This window comes from Falco rusticolus, chromosome 13, assembly GCF_015220075.1.
Source record: "Falco rusticolus isolate bFalRus1 chromosome 13, bFalRus1.pri, whole genome shotgun sequence".
NCBI classification, from domain to species: Eukaryota; Metazoa; Chordata; class Aves; order Falconiformes; family Falconidae; genus Falco; species Falco rusticolus.
Genome location: NC_051199.1, coordinates 354,582 through 375,948, shown reverse-complemented (window position 1 = coordinate 375,948; position 21,367 = coordinate 354,582). Strand labels below are relative to the sequence as shown.

The 21,367-nt window shown below is 64.1% G+C and overlaps 2 protein-coding genes across 2 annotated transcripts; both read right to left on the bottom strand.

Annotated features, from left to right (window-relative positions):
* Positions 1-643: 643 nt before the first annotated feature.
* Positions 644-4,003, bottom strand: EIF3G (eukaryotic translation initiation factor 3 subunit G). Its single transcript, XM_037407053.1, has 11 exons — positions 3,890-4,003; positions 3,164-3,213; positions 2,632-2,724; positions 2,450-2,538; positions 2,140-2,199; positions 1,798-1,902; positions 1,518-1,707; positions 1,300-1,407; positions 1,066-1,202; positions 860-966; positions 644-738 (listed from the first exon to the last, which is right to left on the bottom strand). Exons 1-11 carry the CDS (start codon positions 3,907-3,909, stop codon positions 723-725), a joined length of 975 nt encoding a protein of 324 aa, XP_037262950.1. The 5' UTR covers positions 3,910-4,003; the 3' UTR covers positions 644-722.
* Positions 4,004-4,120: 117 nt separating this feature from the next.
* Positions 4,121-20,364, bottom strand: DNMT1 (DNA methyltransferase 1). Its single transcript, XM_037407052.1, is given in 35 exon segments — positions 4,121-4,612; positions 4,751-4,841; positions 4,934-5,050; positions 5,163-5,326; positions 5,401-5,596; positions 5,728-5,905; positions 5,980-6,146; positions 6,360-6,501; positions 6,589-6,871; positions 7,030-7,164; positions 7,783-7,873; positions 8,312-8,504; positions 9,185-9,406; positions 10,028-10,201; positions 10,315-10,448; positions 10,542-10,743; positions 10,934-11,049; positions 11,153-11,300; positions 11,414-11,511; positions 11,689-11,878; positions 12,401-12,588; positions 12,669-12,820; positions 13,727-13,819; positions 14,004-14,122; positions 14,223-14,332; positions 14,425-14,508; positions 14,784-14,835; positions 14,966-15,006; positions 15,146-15,236; positions 15,431-15,503; positions 15,811-16,093; positions 16,206-16,313; positions 16,863-16,905; positions 20,305-20,330; positions 20,332-20,364. Coding segments are annotated over 35 exon segments (4,584 nt in total). The 3' UTR covers positions 4,121-4,565.
* Between the last annotated feature and the right edge of the window lie 1,003 nt (positions 20,365-21,367).

Below are 21,367 nucleotides of genomic sequence, written 5' to 3'. Positions count from 1 at the left end.
ACCATGTTTTTCGTAACCTCAACCTGTGGCGTCGCCTGTTACCGCCGGCAGCGGAAAACTGCGCCGTTTCCAGCGCCATCCACGCCACCGCTCAGGTCTGCAAGATCCTGGTGAACCTCAACGTGTGCCTGCACCCGCTGCTCTACGCGGCGCTGGCCGACACGCTGCAGAGCTGCTGCAGCACCGGCGGCACCGACGAGGAGCGAGCCGAGCGCGTGGAGCTGCGGCCGGCAGCACCGCAGCCCCCCCCGGGGTCCCCGAGGCAGCTGGTGCAGCCGGTGGGTGGTTTGTAGGAAGCGTTTCCTTCCCGGAAAGGGTGGTTTGTAGGAAGCGTTTCCTTCCCGGAAAGGGTGGTTTGTAGGAAGCGTTTCCTTCCCGGAAAGGGTGGCAGGAATGTGGGAAAAGCAGGATTAAAGGCAAAACCGTGAGCACGGCCTGGTGTGGTGCTTTTTTGTGGCAGGGAGCTCCCTTTTTCCTAGCTGAAAAGCTGGGATGAGCCGAAAAAACATGAGGAATGGCGGCACCGTGCCCTTTCCCGCGTCGCTGCTGTCCCCACCGTATGCCTGGGGACAGGGCAGGGGGACAGGGATGGAGTGACACCCCCCCCCCCCCAGTCCCGCAGCAGCTCAGAGCGACACCTCGGTGCATACCAGACCGTACGTCTTTATTTAGAAGTGCCGACCACTCTCGCCAGAAGCCAGCGCGGCACCGGCATGGCAGGTTCAGTTGGTAGAGGGTCTGCGGGGGGAGGAAGAGCGGGGTCAGGAGTGCGCAAGGAGGGAGAGGGGGGGGCCCACAGACAGCCCCCCAGCAGGACCAGGGCCCCCAGTCCCCCAAGTTGACCCCTCCCAGCACTTACTTGGCCCATTCCACGTTGAGGATCAAGTGGTCGTAGCCAAATCCGGAGACGCCAGCAATGGCACGGGCCGCATCCTCGCGGCGGTGGAAGCTGATGAAGGCAAAACCCTGGGGGGGGGGGGGGGGGGGAGGAAAGCGAGAGGGTGAGAGGGAGCAGGGGGGGGTCTCCTCCACTCCCCTGAAGGGGGAAACCCACCCCGTGCCCACCTTGGACTGCCCGGTGGTCTTATCCTTGGCTAAATAGATCCTTGAGATGGAACCGAAAGGCCGGAATAACTCCTGGAGATCGGTCTCACGCGTGTCCTCGGACAGGTTGGTGACACGGATCGTGGCGTTGTCGTCGGCTGGGGGGGAAGGAGGAAGGTGACAGTTGCTGGAGGGGCCGTGGGGGAGCAGGGAAAGCTGCTCACCCCACCCCCACCCAGGCCAGGCTCGCCGTACCCCTGCGGTTGGGCTGCATGGACTCCCCGCGGCGGCTGGCTCCGTCTCGCAGGCTGGGGGGGACGTACTTGCCCGTCTTGCTCTGCTGAGCCTGCACCGGCTCCGGCTCTGAGGGCAGGAAAAGCGTCAGGGAAGAGGGAAGGCTGCCCACAGGTAGCCCCCTCCCTGCGCCTCCCCCTCCCCTCCCCAATTTAGGGTAAAGGCATAAACTGCCCCACCTCCGGGTAGTTTCTCCTTCTCGCCTGTGGACAGCCCCAGCTGCTCGGCCAACTCCTTCTGCATCGGCCCCAGCGTGTCCTTGTAGGGGCAGCGGGTGGTCCAGTGGTCGCCCTTGCAGATACGGCACGAGACGATCTTCTGCCCCTTCAGTTTGTTCATGGGATCCTCTTCCTCCTGGCAGTTGAGATCCTGGGGGACAGGGAGAGCCCTGAGTCCCATGGGATGCGCCACGCACCCAGGTATGGCCTCACCGGGGGGCTCCCACCACACCCAACCCACCTCCTTGCTGGTGATGAAGGTCATGAAGACATCGTCACTCACGGTGGTGGTGGCCACGTTCGGCCCGGGGGCGTCAAACTCCGAATTCCCAAATTTCTTCCAGTTCTGAGGAGAAAACAGGGAGGGGGAAAGGAGGGGGAAAGGGGGGGGAGGAGGGGGGTGGCGCTTGCACGGCATGTCCCTGAGCCATCACTGAGTGCAGAGCAGGGAAACGCTCCCCACCCAGGGGTCGTTGGGAGACTGACAAGGAACGGACGGAAGTGGAGGGCTGGGGGATGAAGTGGTTCCCGCTAGAGCGCTGATTTCCCTCTCTCCCTCTCCATTCCCACAGGAAATACTCACCTTCCGGCGAGCCACCGCCTTGGAAGCCTTCCTGGTTTCGATGCGGAAGGTGCGGATGATCTGTAAAAGCACAAAAGAACCGATGGCTGCAGGAGGAGGGACGAGGACGCGCCTCTGCCCCACACGGGCCACGTTTAGGGCTGCCCGAAGGCACCGAGCCAAAACAGGGCTCTGATGGGATGTTCCTCCTGGAGCTGCCCCACGCGCAGGCAGGGATCAGCCCCTGTGCCGGGACAGACTCTGCGAAGGGAAAAAAGGAAGCTCAGCAGCAGGAAGGAGCCAAACCAGCAGCCCGGGACGCGCTCCTCACCTTCACCTTGCGCCCATCCTCTTCCTCACGATACTCCGTGATGGTTTTGATGTTCCCATTGATAAGTTCCTTCGGGGAAGGGAGCGGGCCTGCAGGGAAGGGGGGAACAGTGGGATGGTGTCCGGGGGGGGGGGGGGGAGTGGTAGGAAAAAGCCCCCCCAAGCCTCTCAGCCAGTTCTCACCTCCCTTCAGCAGCTCGGCCTCAGCGCTGAGGCTGCCGCCCAGCACCCCCGGCAGGGGAATGTCCTTCAGCAGCTCGCTGGTGATGCATTTGTCTGCGGGAAGACGAGGGGGAAAAGTCACCCCATCGCTTGGGGTGAGCCCAGCAGAGGGGGCAGGAACCCCACGTCCTGGCACAGCCTCTCCCCGCAGGGAGGAGGTGCCCCGCTCTCTCCCCCAAGCACAGAAAAAGGTCAAAGAGCCGGAAAATCTCGACTGCTCCAAGTCCCCGGGCTTCCTCAGCCCCTGAAAAGTGGGGAGCAAGGGTGGGGAGCTATATCCTGCTCCTTATCCTGGGTCAGGCACGCTCTGCTCACAAGACCAGCCTCTGAGAAGAGCCAAGGAACCTGTTTTGAACCCTGGATGAGGAGCAGCTGCGTCTCTGGGCTGCAGCAGGAGCAGCAGCTGCTCTTTTTCTCCAGGAAAATCCTCCAGTTGCCGGCAGGAGGAGCAGCAGGAGGAAAATGGGGAGGGAAGTGGCCTAGAGACACTCACCGTCCTCTCCACCCTCCTCTTCCACCTGGTCGGCCCAGCTGGGCTTGGAGCTGTGGAAAGAGCAGAGCCTCAGACCCGCCACCCTCGCCGGGCCTCCTGTGCCCTCGCTCGGGGAACCCTGCTAACCCGTCAGACCCCAGGGTGCTGCCCCCTTCACCCCAGGGTGCTGCCCACTTCGCCCCCTCCACGTTGGGGTGCTGCCCCCTTCACCCCGGGCCCCAGGGTGCTTCCCCCCTTCACTCCCTTTGCCCCCTCCTCCCCAGGGTGCTGCCCCCATCATCCCGGGCCCCGCGGTGCTTCCCCCTTCACGCTGGGGTGCTGCCCCCTTCACGCTGGGGTGCTGCCCCCTTCACGCTGGGGTGCTGCCCCCTTCACCCCGGGCCCCCAGGGTGCTCCCCTCTTTGCCCCCTTCATCCTGGGGTGCTGCCCCTTCAATCCCTTCCCCCTTTGGCCCAGGCCCCTGGGTGCTGCCCCCTTCGCCCCGGGCCACTGCCCCTCGCCGCTCCTGCCCCAGGACCTCCGCTGCCCCCTTCCCTTCACCCACCACAGCCCACCCGAAGGCCGCCCCGGGGCCCAGCAGGCCTCACCGGGGGCCAGGGCCCAGCAGGCCTCACCGGGGGCCAGGATCCGCCAGGTCCCCCCTCCCCCCGCGGGGCCCGCCGGGCCCAGCCCAGGCCCAACCCCCAGACCCCTCCAGGCCCCCCGGGCCCGTCACCGTCCCCTCACTCGTAGTCGCCCGTCGGCATCGCGCTCGCACCGCCCTCACGCTCAGCGCCCGGAAGGAGGCGCCACACTTCCGGCGGCGCTGCGCCACTTCCGGCGTGTGAAGCGGAAGGGGCGGAGCCGAGGGGGCCGCTCTGCACGCCGGGAGGCGGTTGCTAAGCAACACCTGAGTGGTCCCGCGAGGCCGAGGCCTAGGTTAGGCCCGGAGGAAGGAGGAGGTGGGAAGCAGGGGGGTATAATTTATAGGAGAGATTTATTTGAAGAAATATTACAACATATAAAAACTACATAAAGTATCAATTCCCACTTATACAAAGCGGCCGATTATTTTCAATACAATGCGGCATAAAAACAGGGAGCAGGGCCCCAGGGCAGGGCTGGGACCTGAGGGTCCCACAGGGCTCGGCCGGGACCAGGGGGTCCCACAGGGCTCGGCCGAGGGTGGGGGAGGGGCCCGGGGTTGGTAGTAGAGTTTGACCATCACAGACAGCGGCAGAGACAGACACGAGCAGGGCCAGGGGGACAGGCTGGGGCAGCTCCCCACAGACCGGGAAATTGAAAACAAAACAAAAAACGAACAAAAAAAAACAGAAACAAAAAAAACCCCAAACAAATAAAAAAGGTTTAAAATAAATCAGTGCATGTTTGGGAGTCCTGGTGCTGGCGGAGAGGCTGCGCCTCAGTTGGCCATTTCCATGGTCTCCATCTTCTCCAGGGCGCTGGTTTCTGGGGAGAGAGGAGGGGGTGACGCTGCCGTACCCCACCCCAGGGGGACAGGATGGGATGGGGCCTGCAGCCCCCAGCCCGAAAGCAGGATGCTGAGAGGAAGGGGCTGGCGGCAGCTCCCGGTGCGGCACCACTTACCCGCTGTGTCTTCCCTCAGCTTCGCCAACACGCACGACTTGATCTCCAGCCCGATGGCTTTGGCTAGAGGAGGAGGCACTGCGTTACCAACCTGCGACAGAAGGAGGGTTACGCTGGGCGCCAGCTCCACCACAGGGATGCCGCCGGCGAGGGGTTCGCCACCAACGAGCCGCCGGCACTCACCTGTCTGTGCTTGTCGAGGATGTTTCCAAAGAGGCGGTAAGTATCGGGGAAGCCCTGGGAGCGGGCGCATTCCCTCACGCTCACCACCCGGTGCTGCTCCGGGTGCAGCACCCGACCCTACAGCAGCAAATAAAAAGAATCCAAGAGTCATGACCATAGTGGTCATTTGGCGTGGCCGCCGGCGACTCCAACCCTTCCCACCAGAGGGGACGGATACGGCAGCACCCACCTGCTTGCCCATGGGCTCAGGGTTGGTGACGGTGGTGCTGAAGAAGCCGTCCCACTCCAGGCGGCCGTAGAGCCCGGCCCAGTGGTTGTGCCGGTTGCCTGTATGCGGCAGGCACCAGGGAATGAGGGTGTTGAATTGTCGGTCCGCAGGGTCACAGGGCTTGCCTGGGGAGACGGAGAAGGTGAGGAAAGGGCTGAACAGGCAACCACAGGTGTGTTTTTAGGGAGCCATCACCCACCTTCGGCACAGGAGCAGACCCCCCGCAGCGCCCCGGAGCTGCTGCGGCCATTTTTCTTCTCGTGGTGCGTATACCGCAGCTTGCGCGTGGTCGTGCCGTCTGAGAGCCGCACCTCGATGTTAGGCAGGTCACGCCAATCAGAACCGGGGGCCAAGGGGATGTGTCTCATCCGGGCTGCAACCAGGGCGCTCATGTCCTGCCAATGACAAGCCCACCGTCACCGACGGCGGGGCAGGGGACACAGAGGGACACCGGTCACCCCCAGGAGCCCCAGTCCTCTCTGGGGAGAAGGCAGCCTGGCCCCCCTTGAGACCCCGGCATCCACACCTTGCAGATATGGTCCCTGAGGATGGGCTGATACTGAGAGCCCCGGATCTGCCGCTGGAACCAGGACTGGGGCTCGCCGTTGTAGGAGATCTCCAAGGCGGAGGCACCGTTCCTGATCTCCGGCAGGTCGGACATGGTGTCCCGCACGGTGATGGTGCGGAAGGGGCCGGAATACGTCCTGGGAGGAAGGAGGGAGCCGTGAGTAGCCGAAACCTCACCCTCGCCAGCCCCGGCACGGCAGCAAAGGCTCACCGGGTGATATTGCTAACAAACTTCTTGTCATCCACCACAACGCTCAGCTGACAGGCACGAGGCGCAAAGACATGCAAAGGCTCAGGGAACATGGGCAGCTTCTCGCCGGGAGCCGCGGCAAGGACGATGGCTCTCCGCCGCGTCTGGGCCACGCCGTACTGGCCAGCCTGGGAAGGAAGGACAACTCCTGAAAGGGCTGGAGCATCCCTGTCCAGTTTGTGCCCTCAAAGAGCTGGGAATATCCCCTCAAACCACCCAGAGAAGCCAAGAAGCAACGCAGCCAGCTGTTCCTGCACAAGGGATGGACCACGGCAGAGCCAGGTGAGAGGAGAAGGGTTTTCACCCCGCTTAATCACCTCGGGGTCACGCACCCACCCTACCTGTAGGACCCCGAAGGTGCACTGGTAACCCATGCGGACAAGGCAGCGCAAGGTGAGCTTCAGCACCATGGAACGCTTGAAGGACACAAAGTTCCTGACGTTCTCCAGAAGGAAAAACCGCGGTCTGTAGTAGTCGCAGTAGCTGCGAGGAGGGAAAAGAGACACGGGAGCAATGGCTGAGCGCAGGGTCCGCACCCCAACACAGCTCCTCGCCACCTCCCCTGCTCACCTGAGGAAGGAGACCACCAGGGAGTTCTTGAACTTGGAGTAGGTGCGGGAGTTGAAGCGGTTCATGCCGCTGAAGCCCTGGCACGGGGGACCACCGCACAGCATCTCCACGTCCCCCTTCTGCGGCAGCTTCTGCCCCAGCGAGTTGGTTTTCTCGCCAGACATGACCAGCTTCAGCAGGACGTTGCAATCCTCCGTGAAGACGGTAGTGCCGGGATTGTTCAGTCGGAAAGCCTGGGCGGCCGGCTCCCACATCTCGATGGCCCAGAGCGTCTCCGACACGCCTGGGGAGAGACAAAGCGGAGGATCTTGAGCCTGTGCGGAGGAGCAGAGCGCTGGCTCGCCCTCCCTGCTCCCGGCACATGCCAAACACAACTGTCAGCTCGGAGGAGCCGAGCGGGCAAGCTCGTCACCCCACCGCTGTCCCCGCTCTGCCGCTCACCTGCCTGGTGGAAGCCCTCAGACAGCCCTCCGCAGCCGGAGAAGACATCCAGGGTCCGCAGCTTGGGGAGCTTCAGCTCAGCCGGCTCCTGCTCGGCCTGCTCACAGCTCACCGACGACTTCCCTTTGCCTTTGCCTGCAAACACAGCCCCACTCGCATCAAAAAGCAAAGTCATTTCCTCCTCTCAGTGCTTACAAGGCAAATTCTTCTCCCTCTCCTCCACAACACTCCAAACATCAGCTTCGAGCACCTTTCAGCCCCTTAAGCGTTTCACTGCTGCTGCCAGAATCCGCCCCCTTGCCCTTGGAAGCCTCTCTTCTTTCCCCCCGCCATCCCTTTGCAGCCAGCAGCCCGTGGGCACAGGCAGAGCTTCTCAGGGTCAGCGGGGCACAGCGATAACGCAACAGGGCATCTCCCCGCGCCGGGAGAAGGGTACAAAGCCCTATGCTACGGAGCAACCAGCCCCTGGCAGAGGGTTGGCAAGAGAAAAAGCTTTGAGATCTCTCAGGGACCAGGTGCTCTCGCCACGAGGTTTATTTTTGAAAAGATTAGGTGCCTTCAAAAAAAAATAATAAAAAATAAAAAACCAGAGCTGCAGACCACATCGCTGCATCCTGCCAGAGCGTCGGAGCAAGGAGGAGGGCGCAGACACATCTGGTCGGTGCGGCAGGTCTTATCTCCGCTCGGCAGCGCTTAACGGCAAACACAAACTGGTTCACCCGCCCAAGACCTCTCCCCCTTGAGCAGACTTGCCTTTCCCTTTCCCCTTCCCCTTCCCTTTATTGCCAGAGCTCCGAGCGTGGTTGGGAGGATCTTCAAAGCTCTTGGTTTTTGCGTTGTAAGCCTGGGGAAAGAGAAAAAGTTCAGGACACTGGAACGTGAAGAATTTTTCTAGCTCAGGAACGACCGAGGCATTGCCAAGACCCCACGGGAGCTGCGAAACCAAAGGGCAGGACACAGGCGCAGTGTGGGGGCCTGTCACCTCCCTCTCAGTCACCTCCCAGAGCCGGGGTGGCCACCTGAGGGGCCAAATTTAGCCCCTCAGCTCCACGGGGAGCAGCTGCTCCAGCCGGTCACCCAGATTAAAGCTTCCTTTCTATCTGAGAGTCAAGTCCCCAGGAGGTTTCACCCAGCTCCAATCCTCGCTCTGCACAACACCCCCTCTGTGCAAGACACACGCGGGGCAGCAGGACAGCCCGTGCCAACACCTGTTCTGCTCAGCCCCTGGGGGCTCAGCACCCAGAGGGACACAGCCAGACCCGTCGAGCGCCGGGTCCCTCACCTCCAAGAAGTAGAAGCGGTCAAGCCCGCCGGCGGAGTAGTCCTGAATGCTCTCCGTCAGATCCTCCCCATACACCACTGTGCAACGGCCCTGCACCGCACGGAAATCGACCGTCGTCTCCTCGTCGCTCCAGTACAGGAGGTTGATGTCCGCATGGTAGCTGGCTTTCATGGATTTGTGCGTGTTTTCGGGTCTGCAAGAGGAAAAAAAAAAAAAAAAAAACAAACCACCAGGAGGAAACGTTTTCAGCGAGATCCTCACCGCCATCCAGCCTCTGGCGCTCACACTGCTCTGTCTCCCCAGAGAGAGGAGGGTTTTTTTCCTCCAGCTGCACATGTTCACTGGCACGGCCCGGGCACAGCACCAAAGGGATGTTTTCTTTCACACCAACGGGAGTTTTTTGAGGGGGGGTCTTCTTAAAGGGAGGGGGAACCACCACCAGAGCTGGTAAGTGAATTTAAAGGCAGAGAGAGCTAAAGCGAGGAGCTGTTACGCTTGAAACACGCAGTCCCGAGCATCAGCACGTTCCTCTCCCGCTGCCAAGGCTCTTCACACACATCCCTCCGTGGTGGGGGGCGGGGGGGGATGACTAAGAGCCTGCAAATGTCTGGGTAAACACCCACGCCCTGGGATGGCGCTGGCGGTGTGGTACAGCACCGGGGGCTGAGCCCAAAGCGCCGCGGTAAGCCCCTTCGAGCAGCGCCCACACTGCGGCGGCTCAAGGCGCCTGGCTCCGATGCGACCTCGAGCTGATGGCGCAGAGCTTTTCCCAGCACCTGCGCTCTCAGGCCGGCCCTGCAGCCCACTTCGGGGCTGGGGGGTGGGGTGGGGGGAGGGCTGTGCACCCCCACAGACCCCAGCAGTGCCGCTCACCTGTAAAACTTCCAGATGTGCAGCTTGATGTCAGCCTCGTTGGGTTTGCCGTTGCTGCGGATGTTGCAGAAGATCTCTTTGATGCGGCCCACGCGGTAAGGGTCGGGAGCATCCAGGTTGCTGCCCTTGATGTACTCCGAGTACTTGCGGTAGTGCTCCGGGTGCAGCTCCTCATCCACCGCCTCCTTTTTGGGGCGCTTGGCTGGGCTGGCAGGTTTCATGCTGGGGAGATGGGGAGAAAAGGAAGTTGAGGTATCCCTTTCCCCCCCAAAAAAAATACCCTAACAGCACAGAGCATCCTCCCCCAGCGCTGCCTAGCCTGCCTGCTTCCTCCTCGACGGAAGGTGGGCACCAAGCCACCACGGCAGCACCGGCACCGAACCTCCCGCTCCACAGCGCAAGCGTTTTACATCCCATAACCGTGCCTGGCTGCAGTCTGGGGTGCCCTACATGTCGCTGCCCCGGCCCTCTTCCCAAAAATTTGCCATTTCTCCTCCGGTAATTACAGGCAGCAGGCAGGGTCTTGTTTCACCTTTCATCTACCCAGGCTCGCTCTTTTGGAAGAAAAAGTAACACGCAAAAGGATTCCGAGTCATCTGCCAAAATACAGCAGCTCAGCAATTGGGGTTGTCTGAGCAGGGAGAAGTCGCTCGGTTAACGACGGGAGGAGAAATTGGGGTCAGAAGCACCTTGATTTTTAAGCTAAGCTTTTGGAAATAAGGGCGATGGGGTGCTTTGTTTACGGGTGGGATTCGCCACCCGCAGACTACGTCCTCTGCTACCAAAAGCTGGACCAAACAGCATCCTGAGAAGCGAGTAAACCGCCCCCCTGCGAGCACCAACCTGAAGGAAAAAGCTTCTGGCAGGAGGTAGACACCATCTCCCACCCTGTACTGCACTCCGTTCTTGGTGGCCATGGCGTAGAACATCTTCCCATCCCCTTCCTCCAAGGGCTCGGCCACTTTGGGTATCTCCTTGTGCCTTACCTCGTCCAGGCGCGTGCAGCTCATGCAGAACCTGTGGGAATGGGGACGGAACGCGGGGGTGGGGACCCTGCCAAAGCCAAGAAGCTCCGGCCACCCATTTTGGGCAAAGCAGACCCCGAGCACCTCTGCCCCGCGCGCGCTCACTTGTATTTGTTGTCTTCCGTGGGCTGAGTTTTCGGCGGGGACTCGAATCGAGCGTACTCCTGGTCGTACCACATCTGATAAAAATAAGTTCTCCCGTCGTCTTCCACCATCTTGATCTCCATGTCCAGCCCGCCCTGCTAGGAGAGAGGTGTTCACAGGGATCGGTGACGCCGCTCACACCGGGCCAGCTCCGGGCCAGCGCCAAGGTTTGCAGGGCTGTCACCCACCTCCATGGACCAGTTCTCCGAGGGCGCCTTGTAGATCACTTTGACTTTGCCATGGATGTAGGAGAGCTGCATGTCCTCGCACTCGTCCACCAAGAAGAGCTCCAGGGGGTCGGAGGTGGCCCCCAGGACGGTGTCCGAGCCCGGGCAGAACCAGTGCGCGTGGAACATTTGGCCACTGCTGTCCTCCCACATGGCTGTCACCCTGAGGGGGAAGGAGCCAGGGTTACGAGGCACCAAAAAAGCTGCTCTGAGCCTCGCCAGAGCCAGAGAGCCCCCAGACAGCAGCACAGCCACGCAATTAGCGTTCTCTAATTGGGAAGGTCAGCTGTTCCCACGCACATCCACCCCAACAGGAGGCAGAAATTCAGCCCCTTCAGCAGCACGGCACCGACCTGGCGAGGTAGAGGGGCTTGGTGGGATCGTCGGGACTGACGGAGACACAGTCTCCCACCTCCAGGGTCTCCGAGTCGATGCAGACCCTCTGGTAGTAGTCCTTCTTCCCATCGCTCTGCAGAAGCAGCGGGACAGCGGAGAACCCCGTTAAACCCCCCCACGCGGGCGAGCGACGCAGCCCAAGCACCGCCCCCCAGCGGGGTCCTGCCCAGCCTCACCTTGACGGGCTCCCCCACCCAGGAGATACGGCTCTTGTTCTGCTTCTTCTTCCTGCCCTGCAGCATCTTCTTGGGCGAGGGCATCTCGGGGATGTTGTCATCTACCTCCTCGTCCTCATCAGCTTCCCGGACGGCCAGGTTGGGACACCTGGGGACACAGGGACCGGCATTGCAGCAGGGCAGGGGGCAGAGACCACGTCCCCTCTCTCCGGATGCGGAGAGGGTTTTGGTAGGAGACATCGCTGCCCGGGTGAGACGCACCTCCTCTGCAAACAAGCCTGCTTGCTCCGGCCGCTGCCCCCGAACTTCACCATGTTCTGGCAAGCTTTGCACTTCCCGCACTCGGGCTGCTGGCAGACCTGGAGCAGGGAGAAGGGACAGTGGAAACCCCTCAGGCAGGGACAGCGGGAAGCTCCGTGGCTTCTGGAAACAGCTCCCCCGCCCCAAAGGAGCGACCCCAGAGGGGGCAATTCATCTGGGATGGAAGGGACGGCAGGGGGATCGGGTCACTTCAGCGCCCCCCCCCCCCCCATTACCTCGCAGACGCCACAGCGCCGGCGCTTCATGGCGTTCTCCTTGTCATCTTCCTTCTCATCCTTCTCGATCTGCTCCGAGAAGAAGGTGTCGAAGATGAGGTACACCAGCTTGGTGGTGGTAGCTTTGGTGGGACCTTTGTCCTTGTCTATTTTGGTGGGGTGCCGGATGGCCTGCCGCCTAACAGCTCGCCTGTGACCAAGGGGACAGCGGTGAGAGGCGACTCCCTGCCTCAGATCGCTGACAGCTACAGCCACAAGGAACAGCCTGGCACCCAAGGAGGATCCCCAGGGAACAGAGCTCTCCCCAGGGCACCCAAGAGGCCAGGTCCACGGCAGGATCCCCTGACAGGATCCCCTGACAGGCACCCAGGAACGCGCTGTGGCTGGCACAGGGTCCCGAAAGGATGCTACAGCGGGGCAGGGAGCAAAGCCAGGCTCCGGGGACCCAACCCAGCGCCTTTCCTCGCTCAGGGAAGCACTAGGCTGAGAGTTTTTTCCAGTTTGGGGAGGATTTCTACTCCAGTTTCCCAGTGCTGCTCGTGCTACTGAGCATAAATCCTCAGATCATCCCAGCTGGGAACAAGCCAAAAGCTTTTCCTGGCAGGATCCCCCGCGCAAAGCCGACGGGAACCAACCCGCCGGGCTCCTCCTGGGATGCACCGAAGCCAAGCGCCCCCCAAAAAGCGTGTCTACACGGGGCCACCGGGCTCACCTCTTCCCCAAGGTGACTCCAGCCAACTTGATCAAGTCCCTCATGCAGGGCGTGATGAGGACGGGGGGTTCGTCGCTGTCGCCGGCTTCGTCGTAGCTTTCCACCTGCTCCACCACAAACTGGGCATGTCGCAGGAGCGAGTCCTCTGTGAAGCGGTTGAAGTTCAGCCCCGCGGGAGGTACGGTGGTCTGCGAGGAGGGGTTGGTTAGGGAAAGGGTGCCGGAGCGACGCCCCCCCCCCGGGGATGCCACCGCCGTTGGATTTTCACCTCGATTTTGTTGAGCAGATCCTCGTAGCTGACGTCGCGGTTGTTCTGCAGGAACTCGACGACGATTTTACTCATGTAGATCTTCTCTTGCATGAGGGCGAATATGGGGGCGTACTCCTCACTGGGCTCCATCAGGATGTAATCCGCGAAGGCTGCGGGTAGTTAAAATACCGGGAAATTTAGCGGGATTTCAGGATGAGCGAGTCCTGCCGGGAGGAAGACCAGCCCACCCACGCCGCTACAGCACCGAGACGTAAGTCTGCAGGGATGCTCTACCACGAGCCAGGACCCACGGGCACTCAGCTATCGCCACCAAAGCGAGGAGGGAGGGGGGACGCAAGGTGGGGTGCGCTATCCGTGCGCTAGCCTTCTCTTTTTGCTGTTCCCTGATTAGAAAACAAAGATAATCCAGGGTTTGGGTTTGGTTTTTTTTTTTTTCCTCTCACTACAAACTCCATTTGCTGATGCGCAGGAGAGTTAAGTCCTCTGATATCACCAGGGTTCCTTGCAATAACGGTGAAAGAAGAAAGCTTTTAAAGCCCCCAAAAATCAGCTGCTTCCCCCAAATAAGCTACAGGGGGGCGGGGGGGAAGCCAGCTGGGACACGGAGCCAAGGGCTGGCCGGGACTGGGCGTTCCTCCAAGACCTTTCTCAACACAAACCTGTCCAAAAAGCCTGGGGAGTAGAGTAAGAAAGCAACAGAGCCCCGCAACGGGGCCAAGAGGTCAAGAGCAAAGAGAAGACTCCCTCCGAGAGAGACCCTGACCCGGCCTCGCTTGTCCCAGCTCCGACAGCCTCACGCAGGGCGCTGCCAAGCAGCTGCGAGCTCAGCAAGCGGTTTTGTACGCGTTTAGGCGCCGCTGTGCTAAATAAACCCAGAGCCACGCGTCGGCACGGTCCTCCACCTCGCCCTGGGCTTGTTGGGGCCGGTTCCCGGCAGCAGCGAAGTCCACGAAGCCAAATAAAGCTCCTTCACCAGCCGGATACATGATGGAGACTGTGATCCCAAGCCAGACGTGCTCCCCGAGCCCAACGCCCCCCCATCCTCGCTCACTCACCTGTGGTGAAGCCGATCAAAGCCTTCTCCCCTCCATCGAACCCCGTAATCCACCAGGCGTTTATGGGTCCCAACTTCTTGGCTCTCACCCCACCTGAAAGCAAGAAAACCCCAATTTCAGCCTTCAGCACCCAAAAACACCCAAGCCCCGAGCGACTGCAGGATGCCAAATCGCCACCTGGACCCGCCTTCGTTTTGCGCAAGGCGTCAAGGCAAGATGTAAGGTGACAAACCGCCCCGCCCCTGCGGCCCCCGAGGCTCCTCCGCGCCCGACTCACCGTCCAGACAAGGGTTATCGTCGTAGATGGGCTTCACGGCACCACTGAAATACAACTCGATGTTCCTCTCGATCAAGCCGGTGTCAAAGGGGCACAAGTGACCTCGCTTGTCGTAGACGCTGGCGAAGGACGGAGATGGGAGCTCGACGCCTTATCCCGGGAGGTTTGTCAATGTAGCAGGTTTTGAATCGCCTGCTTTCCGCCCGCCCCCCCCCTCACCTAAAAGAGGTGACTTTGTGCTGCGGCAGGTCCTCGTAGCTCTCAAAGCCATCTTCGTTGGCGTCGAAGAGGGACAAACGCTCGTCCGTCAGCATTTCTGGCTCCTCCAGCTACACCAAGGAGAGCAGACGTTGCTGAAGGAGCATTCCCGTTAGCGCCACAGCTCTCCCCGCGCCCGGAGAAGGAGCGTTAAATCCCTTACGGCATCATCAGGATCCCCTTGGAAGAATTTGAGGTCGGGATCATCGAGGTACTGCCTGCAGTCGACGCACTTGGGAGGGGTGGTCTGCAAGACAAGGGAGGCTGCGTCAGCTTCTCCCTCCCCCCACGGTCCCGTTCATTAGCGCAAACGAGGGTTTGTAAAGCACAACAGCGGCCGCTGCCCTGGCATTGAAAGCAGCTCCCCAAAACCAACCCCCCCAGCGAGGTTGGGAAGCTGGGTGGGCTGGAAACGGCTTTATCTTTCCCTTAGCCCAGCCCTTTAAAAGAGCTAAAAAATTTTAAAAAAATAAAAATAAAAAAGTCACCCTAAAACGCTGAGATGGAGGAAAACGAACTTACTTTAGCAGGTGTCGTAGTCTTAACCTGAGTAATTTCATCTTTTATCTCTGACCTGGGTGTAAAAAGGTACAGAGGGATGAAGACAGCGGCGTAACATCGTCGTCCTCCCCGTCTCACCGAGGCCACGGCGGAGGGAAACAGCCCCAGGCCCAACGCAGGGCCTTCCTCCTCCTCCTCCTCACCCTTCTTTGGTTTCGATTTTAATCCTCTTCTCATCTTGCTCCTTGAGGGAGAAACGAAGGGGCGTGAGGGGAGGTTGGAGAGTGCGACGCCCTCCAAGACAGCACACCCAACCCCAGCGCCGCGGCGGCCCGGCAAAGCCGCCGGCAAAGCCCTCAGCTGCCCCCGGTGCCGGCACACACCTTGTCCTCCAGCTCCTCTTCCTCCTTCTCCACATTCATGGCCTCCTGCTTCACCTCCCCGTTCACCTCCTCCGATTTCCGTTTGTTGGACCTAACGGTTTGTAAACGCAACGGATGAAGCAGAGGAGCCAACGGCACGAGGATCTGGGGCTCTCCCGGCCAGTCCCATCGAGAATCGCGACTTTTGGGAGCCCCGGGTGGCAGAGAGGAAGAAGAGGGCGAAGGCTCCCGCGGGGGGGATGCGGTAAAAGGAGGCAGAGGCCCCAGCCCTGCCACCAGACTGACCCTTTGGAGAACATGCTCAGGATGGTCGGCTGCCGGCCAGAGCTCCGAGTGACGCGGGAACTGGCGGGAGACTCTGTTAGGGAGAGGACGAAGGGGCGCGTTAACGATGGGGACCCGCTGCCCTTCCCCCACCCAACACCCCACAGGGCTGGGACCACCGTGGGTGACAGCACCCCTTCTCCGGGCACCCCAGCATCCTGGTGGGACAAGGCAAGGAGACGCCAAAACTGTTCCTGGGGCCGGTGAGGGGTGGAACTCTGCACTCAATCCCTCCGGGAACCGTTGTGCTCCCAGTTGGTAATTAATAGCACTCAATTAATTCATTTAAATCTGTCGGGAAAGAGAACGGAAAAGCAAGTCGCCCCCGGCACCGCCATTACTTTTACTCTCCCCGTTGGAGCGGCTCCTCCTGGCCTTGCGCGCCCGTGGTGTGGGGACCGATAAAGAGGAGGAGGAAGAGGTGGCTGCTTCCTCCACTGCTTCCTCCATCTCCATCGCGCTGTCTTCTTCCCCGTCGGGCCCGGCTCGCTCCGAGTCCTCGTCGCTCCCGTAGGTGCCGTTTTTGGTGCAGCCATTGGATGCCTGCAACAGCGGCACCGCGGCCCCATTCTCCACCGCCAGCTCTTGGTGCAGCAGGGCCTTCACCTTGGCCAGGTACCTCTCCTGGGAGGGGAGAGCAGCGGTTAAACCACCCGGCCACGGCGCTGCCACAACCCCAAAGCCACCAAAAAACGGGGCGGGGGGGGTGGGGGGGGGGGGGCAGGGGGTGTCTCACCTCCGAGAGCTCTTTGCAGCGGAGTTTGGCTTCCAGCTCGCTCAACTGGTTCTGGACATCAGCTTGGAGGAAGCCATGGATGAGGCTCAGCTTCTCCTTGACGCACTCCTGCGGGGACGGAGGGGACGGCGTGGGGCGGGCGGCGGTGACGTTCCCCGCGGGGCTCGGTGGAGCGGCGTCTCCGTAGGCGGCCGGGCTGAGCCGAACCGCCGGTGGCTCCGAAAGCGGGCGCCGCTCACCCAGCTCGCGAGGACCCTCCCGAAAGGAGGTGACGGTGGGTTCCATATGACAACGGACAGCGCCGACACCGGGACTACGACCTCACCGGGTCCAGGGAGCTGGGCCAGCAAGGGAGACACGGCGGGGTCTCACTCGGCCAGCCCGCCACACCGTCCCCCCCTGCCCCACGCCGTGGGGCGCTGGACCCCCCCCCCCATCCTGGTGACGGCTGGGCAGCACCGCTGGATCGCAGAGTTATCCGGGCATCCAGGAGCCGGCTCCGGCGCCCTGCCGGCTCCCACCACTGCGAGCCGGAGCATCCCCAGCCTGACGGCAGCACCCGGTGCGGGACCGGCGGTGACGGCATGGGATGACGGCGCCCAAACCGGAGCAAAGCGTGGACGGAAACGCGGCTCCCGAGGATCCGGAGCCACTCACCTTCTCGCTCAGGCTGTCTTCATCCCTCTCCAAGTCCTGCAGCCTGGAAAAGAAGAGAGTTGGGGGTTTCACCGTGCTCCACCGACGAGGTTACGATGCGGGGGGCGGGGGGGGCAACCGGGACGGCCCCCCCAGTCGCTTTGACGGCTCTAGAAGTGGCACCTGGCAAAGGAGCGGCGCAGGCCACGGCCGCAACGTGCGGCCAGACACGCTCGGAGCAAGGGGGATGCTCAGCTCCCAGGCGGGGAATAAGGGGGGGGGCTGCTAGCAGGACGCCGGAGCCCAAGGGACCCCCCCACACACACACACAGGGTAATGGCGGAGGCTCGTTGCCCACCCGTACCCCACCCCGGCAAAAAAGCCAGCGGGAGGAGAAGCCACGTGTCACGGTGGCACAAAGCGGCGACCGAGGGTGGGGGGAAGCGGCTGGCGCTACCCCTGGGCGGCGGGGACAGCCCCCAGCCCCACGGTGAGGAGGAAACACCGGAGCTCCCCCACCCCCCACCCCAATTCACCGTGGCTCTCCCAACTGAAACGGGGAGCCCAGCTGCCAGAGCGGGGCCACGCGGCCACCGGTCCCCCGGGCCACGGGATGGGACCTCGCCGGTGCCGCCGGGACGTTGGTTCCCATCTCACCTCCGGCCGCTCGGGGTTGTTTTGGTTTCCTACCCTCACGACGCCGCCAGTTCCTTCAAACCGGAGCTAAGGGGGGAAGGGGTCCCCCAACAACACCCACCCCCCTAAAAAAAAAAAAAAAAAGGGGGGGGGGGACAGGGGGGATAAAACCCGTCTGACACCTGGCTTTGAGGACGGCCACGCAGCCGGAGACCCCCGGCAACCGGGAAAAAGTCGGGGCGCAGGGGGGCTGTGCCGCAGCAGAAGGGGGGAGCCAAACCGGAGAATGGCTTGAGCGCAGCGGGGGGGGGAAGTGGGGGGGAGTGGGGGGGAGTGGGGGGGCCCCCCCCTTCCCGCTGGCCAGGGGATGCCGGGAGGCAAGCGGAAGGGACAATAGCCGGCGGGGAGGACGGCGCAGGAAACACCAAACCTTCCGTGCCCCCCCCCCCAAACCTTCCATGTGCCCCCCAAACCTTCCGTGCATCATCCCCCCCCCAAACCTTCCGTGCGTCGTCCCCCCCCCCAAACCTTCCATGTGCCCCCCAAACCTTCTGTGCGTCGTCCCCCCCCCCAAACCTTCCATGTGCCCCCCAAACCTTCTGTGCGTCGTCCCCCCCCCCAAACCTTCCATGTGCCCCCCAAACCTTCCGTGCATCATCCCCCCCCCAAACCTTCTGTGCGTCGTCGTCCCCCCCCAAACCTTCTGTGCGTCGTCCCCCCCCCCAAACCTTCCGTGTGCCCCCCAAACCTTCTGTGCGTCGTCGTCCCCCCCAAACCTTCCATGTGAGCCCCCCAAACCTTCTGTGCGTCGTCCCCCCCCCAACCTCCGTGTGCCCCCCAAACCTCGGTCGTCGTCCCCCCCCCCCCAAACTTCCGGTGCGTCGCTGCCCCCCCCCCCCAAACCTTCCATGCGTGTCCGTCCCCCCCACCCCCTGTCTGGGGGGTGGGGGGGACGTGGGGATGGTGCTGGAGCCCTCCGGAGCCAGGCGGGGGATGGCTCAAGACCCCCAACCCAATCTCCCCCCCACGCCCCACTCCCCCCCCCCCCCCTCCAGGCAGGGATTTGTGCCATCCCCGACCCCCCCCCCAAAAAAGATGGGGGGCTACTGAGGGTCGTGCCCCCCCCCCCCAAGTGGCTGGTTGCGCCTTCGGTCCCTGCCCCGAGCGGCAGCGTGGGGACAAAGCCACGCGGGGGGCAAGGCCAGGCGCCCCCACCGCCACGTGGGGCCGAGCTGTGGGGCAGCAACACCCTGGTGGCCCCCCCACCCCCGAGGGAGCCCCCCCCCCATCAGCTGGGGGCAGAGGGGGCTGCGGGGACCCCCGGTGCAGTGCTGAGCCGTGGTGGGGCTCGCCAAGGGGCAGGGGGGCTACGGAGCGCGATGCTGGGGGGGGCGGTGTGAGTATGGGGGGGGGCGGGGGCGGGGGGCTATGCGATGGGGGGGCTCAGAGCATTGCATGGGGGGTCAAGGAGAGCTGGGGGGGTCTGTGCGATGGCTGGGGGGGCTCAGGGCAAGGGGGGGGCGGGTCAGGGGAGTGCAGGGCTGGGGGGCTCAGCACTCTGCAGGGGGGTCAGGGCAGTGGGGGGGGCTCAGGGCACTGCATGGGGGAGTCGAGGAGTGCTGGGGGGTCTGTGCGATGCCTGGGGGGGCTCAGGGCAGTGCACGGGGGGGGCAGGGCAGTGTGGGGGGGTCAGGGAGTGCTGGGGGGTCTGTGCGATGCCTGGGGGGGCTCAGGGCACTGCACGGGGGGGCAGGGCAGTGTGGGGGGGTCAGGGAGTGCTGGGGGGTCTGTGCGATGCCTGGGGGGGGCTCAGGGCACTGCACGGGGGGGCAGGGCAGTGTGGGGGGGTACAGGGAGTGCTGGGGGGTCGTGCGATGCCTGGGGGGGCTCAGGGCAGTGCACGGGGGGGGCAGGGCAGTGTGGGGGGGTCAGGGAGTGCTGGGGGGTCTGTGCGATGCCTGGGGGGGCTCAGGGCACTGCACGGGGGGGCAGGGCAGTGTGGGGGGGTCAGGGAGTGCTGGGGGGTCTGTGCGATGCCTGGGGGGGCTCAGGGCACTGCACGGGGGGCAGGGCAGTGGGGGGGGTCAGGGAGTGCTGGGGGGTCTGTGCGATGCCTGGGGGGGCTCAGGGCAGTCACAGGGGGGGTCAGTGCTGGGGGGTGTCAGGGCCAGCCAAGGGGGCCAGTGCAGTGCAGGGGGTGCCAGGGGAGGGGGGGCGGGGGTGCCAGGGCTGGGCTGGGGGTGTCAGGGACGGAACGGGGGGGCTGGGGGGTGTCAGTGCCCGGCCAAGGGGTGTCAGGGCTGGGGGAGGGGGCAGGGCCGGGGGGGGGGGGCCAGGGCCCGACCAGGGGGTGTCAGGGCCGGGCCGGGGGGCGTGTCAAGGCCCCGTCAAGGGGTGTCAGAGCCAGGGGGTGCCAGGGCCGGAGGGGGGGGAAGGGGGGAGGGGGCAGAAGACGCGGGGGGGCTGGGGCTGTCAGTGTCTGGCCAAGGGGTGCCAGGGCTGGGGGGTGGGGGCTGGGGGGTGTCAGGGCCCGGCCAGGGGGTACCAGGGCTGGGGGGGGGCGGGGTTTGGGCAGGGCTGGGGGTGCCAAGGCCGGGGCGGGGGGGCTGGGGGGTGTCAATGCTGCTCCGGGCCGGCGGGTGCCAAGGCCGGAGGGGGGGCTGGGGGTGTCAGTGCCAGGGCCGGGGGGCGTCAGGGCCTGGGGGGGCGGGGCCGCGGGGTGCCAGGGCCGCTCCGGGCCGGGGGGTGCCGGGGAGCGTGGGGGCGGGGGGTGCCAGGCCGGGCCGGGGGGCGCCCCGGCGGGGGGCCGGGGGTGCCGGGGACTCACCGTCGGCGCAGCTCGGCGGGCAGCGGGGGCCGGGGGCAGCGGCGCGGCCCGGGCCGGCATCGGGGCGGCGGCGGCGGGAGCGGCGGGGCCGGGCGGCGGATTCGCGCGGAAACCAGCGGCGGGGGCGGGGCGGCGCCGGGCCAGACCATGGCAGCGGGGGCGGGGGGGGCGGGCGAGACCACTGCGGCGGGGGAGGGGGGCAGGACAGACCATTGCGGGCCGGAGCCCGGGGGGGGCGGGGGGGGGTGTGGGGGGGTGTGTGGGGAGGCGCCTGCGGGGGGCGGGCAGAGAGGGGACCCCCCCGGCCGAGGGGCCGCGGGCCGGGCGCGGGGCGGTACCTGTCCGGGGGCGGCGGAGCGGGGCGGCACGGGCGGGCGCCGCACGGAGGGGCCCGGCCGGCGGGAGGGGCCGCCCCGGGGGGGGAGCGGACCACTGCGGGGCGGGGGGGGACGGGGGGACGTACCACTGCGGGGCGGGGGGGACACGGGGGCACGTACCACTGCGGGGCGGGGGGCGACGTAACACTGCGGAGGCCGGGGGTGGGGGGGAACAGGGGAACGTACGACTGGGGGGGGGGGGGGAGACGGGAGACAGACACAGGGGAACGTACCACTGCGGGGGGGGGGACGGGGGGACGTACCACTGCGGGGCGAGGGGGGGACAGGGGGACGTACCACTGCGGGGCGGGGGGATGTACCACTGAGAGGTGGGGGGGACGGGGAGACGTACCACTGAGAGACGGTGGGGACGTACCACTTTGGGGGGGGGGGAGGGGGGGGGAGGCGGAAGAACGTACCATTGCGGGGCAGGGGAGGGACAGGGGAGACGTACCACTGCGGGGCCGGGGGTGAGGTGGAGGCACGTACCATTGCGGGGTGGGGGGGGACGACAGGGAGGACGTACCACTGCGAGTTGGGGGGGGGGATAGGGGGATGTACCACTGAGGGCTGGAGGGACACGGGTCAGAGCACCGCAGGGATGGGGGGTGGGGCAGGCCCTAGCACAGCGGGTATGGGCTGTACCACTGTGGGAAAGGGGTGGATGGTCTGTACCACTGCTGGGA

Bases quoted from the DNA above. Each gene is read 5' to 3' on its own strand.
- EIF3G (XM_037407053.1), bottom strand. From the start codon at position 3,909: ATGCCGACGGGCGACTACGA. The intron at 3,214-3,889 runs GTGAGGGGACGG...CTCTTTCCACAG, and splicing joins ATGCCGACGGGCGACTACGA to CTCCAAGCCCAGCTGGGCCG. The intron at 2,200-2,449 runs GTGAGGAGCGCG...GTGCTTTTACAG, and splicing joins AGGATGGGCGCAAGGTGAAG to ATCATCCGCACCTTCCGCAT.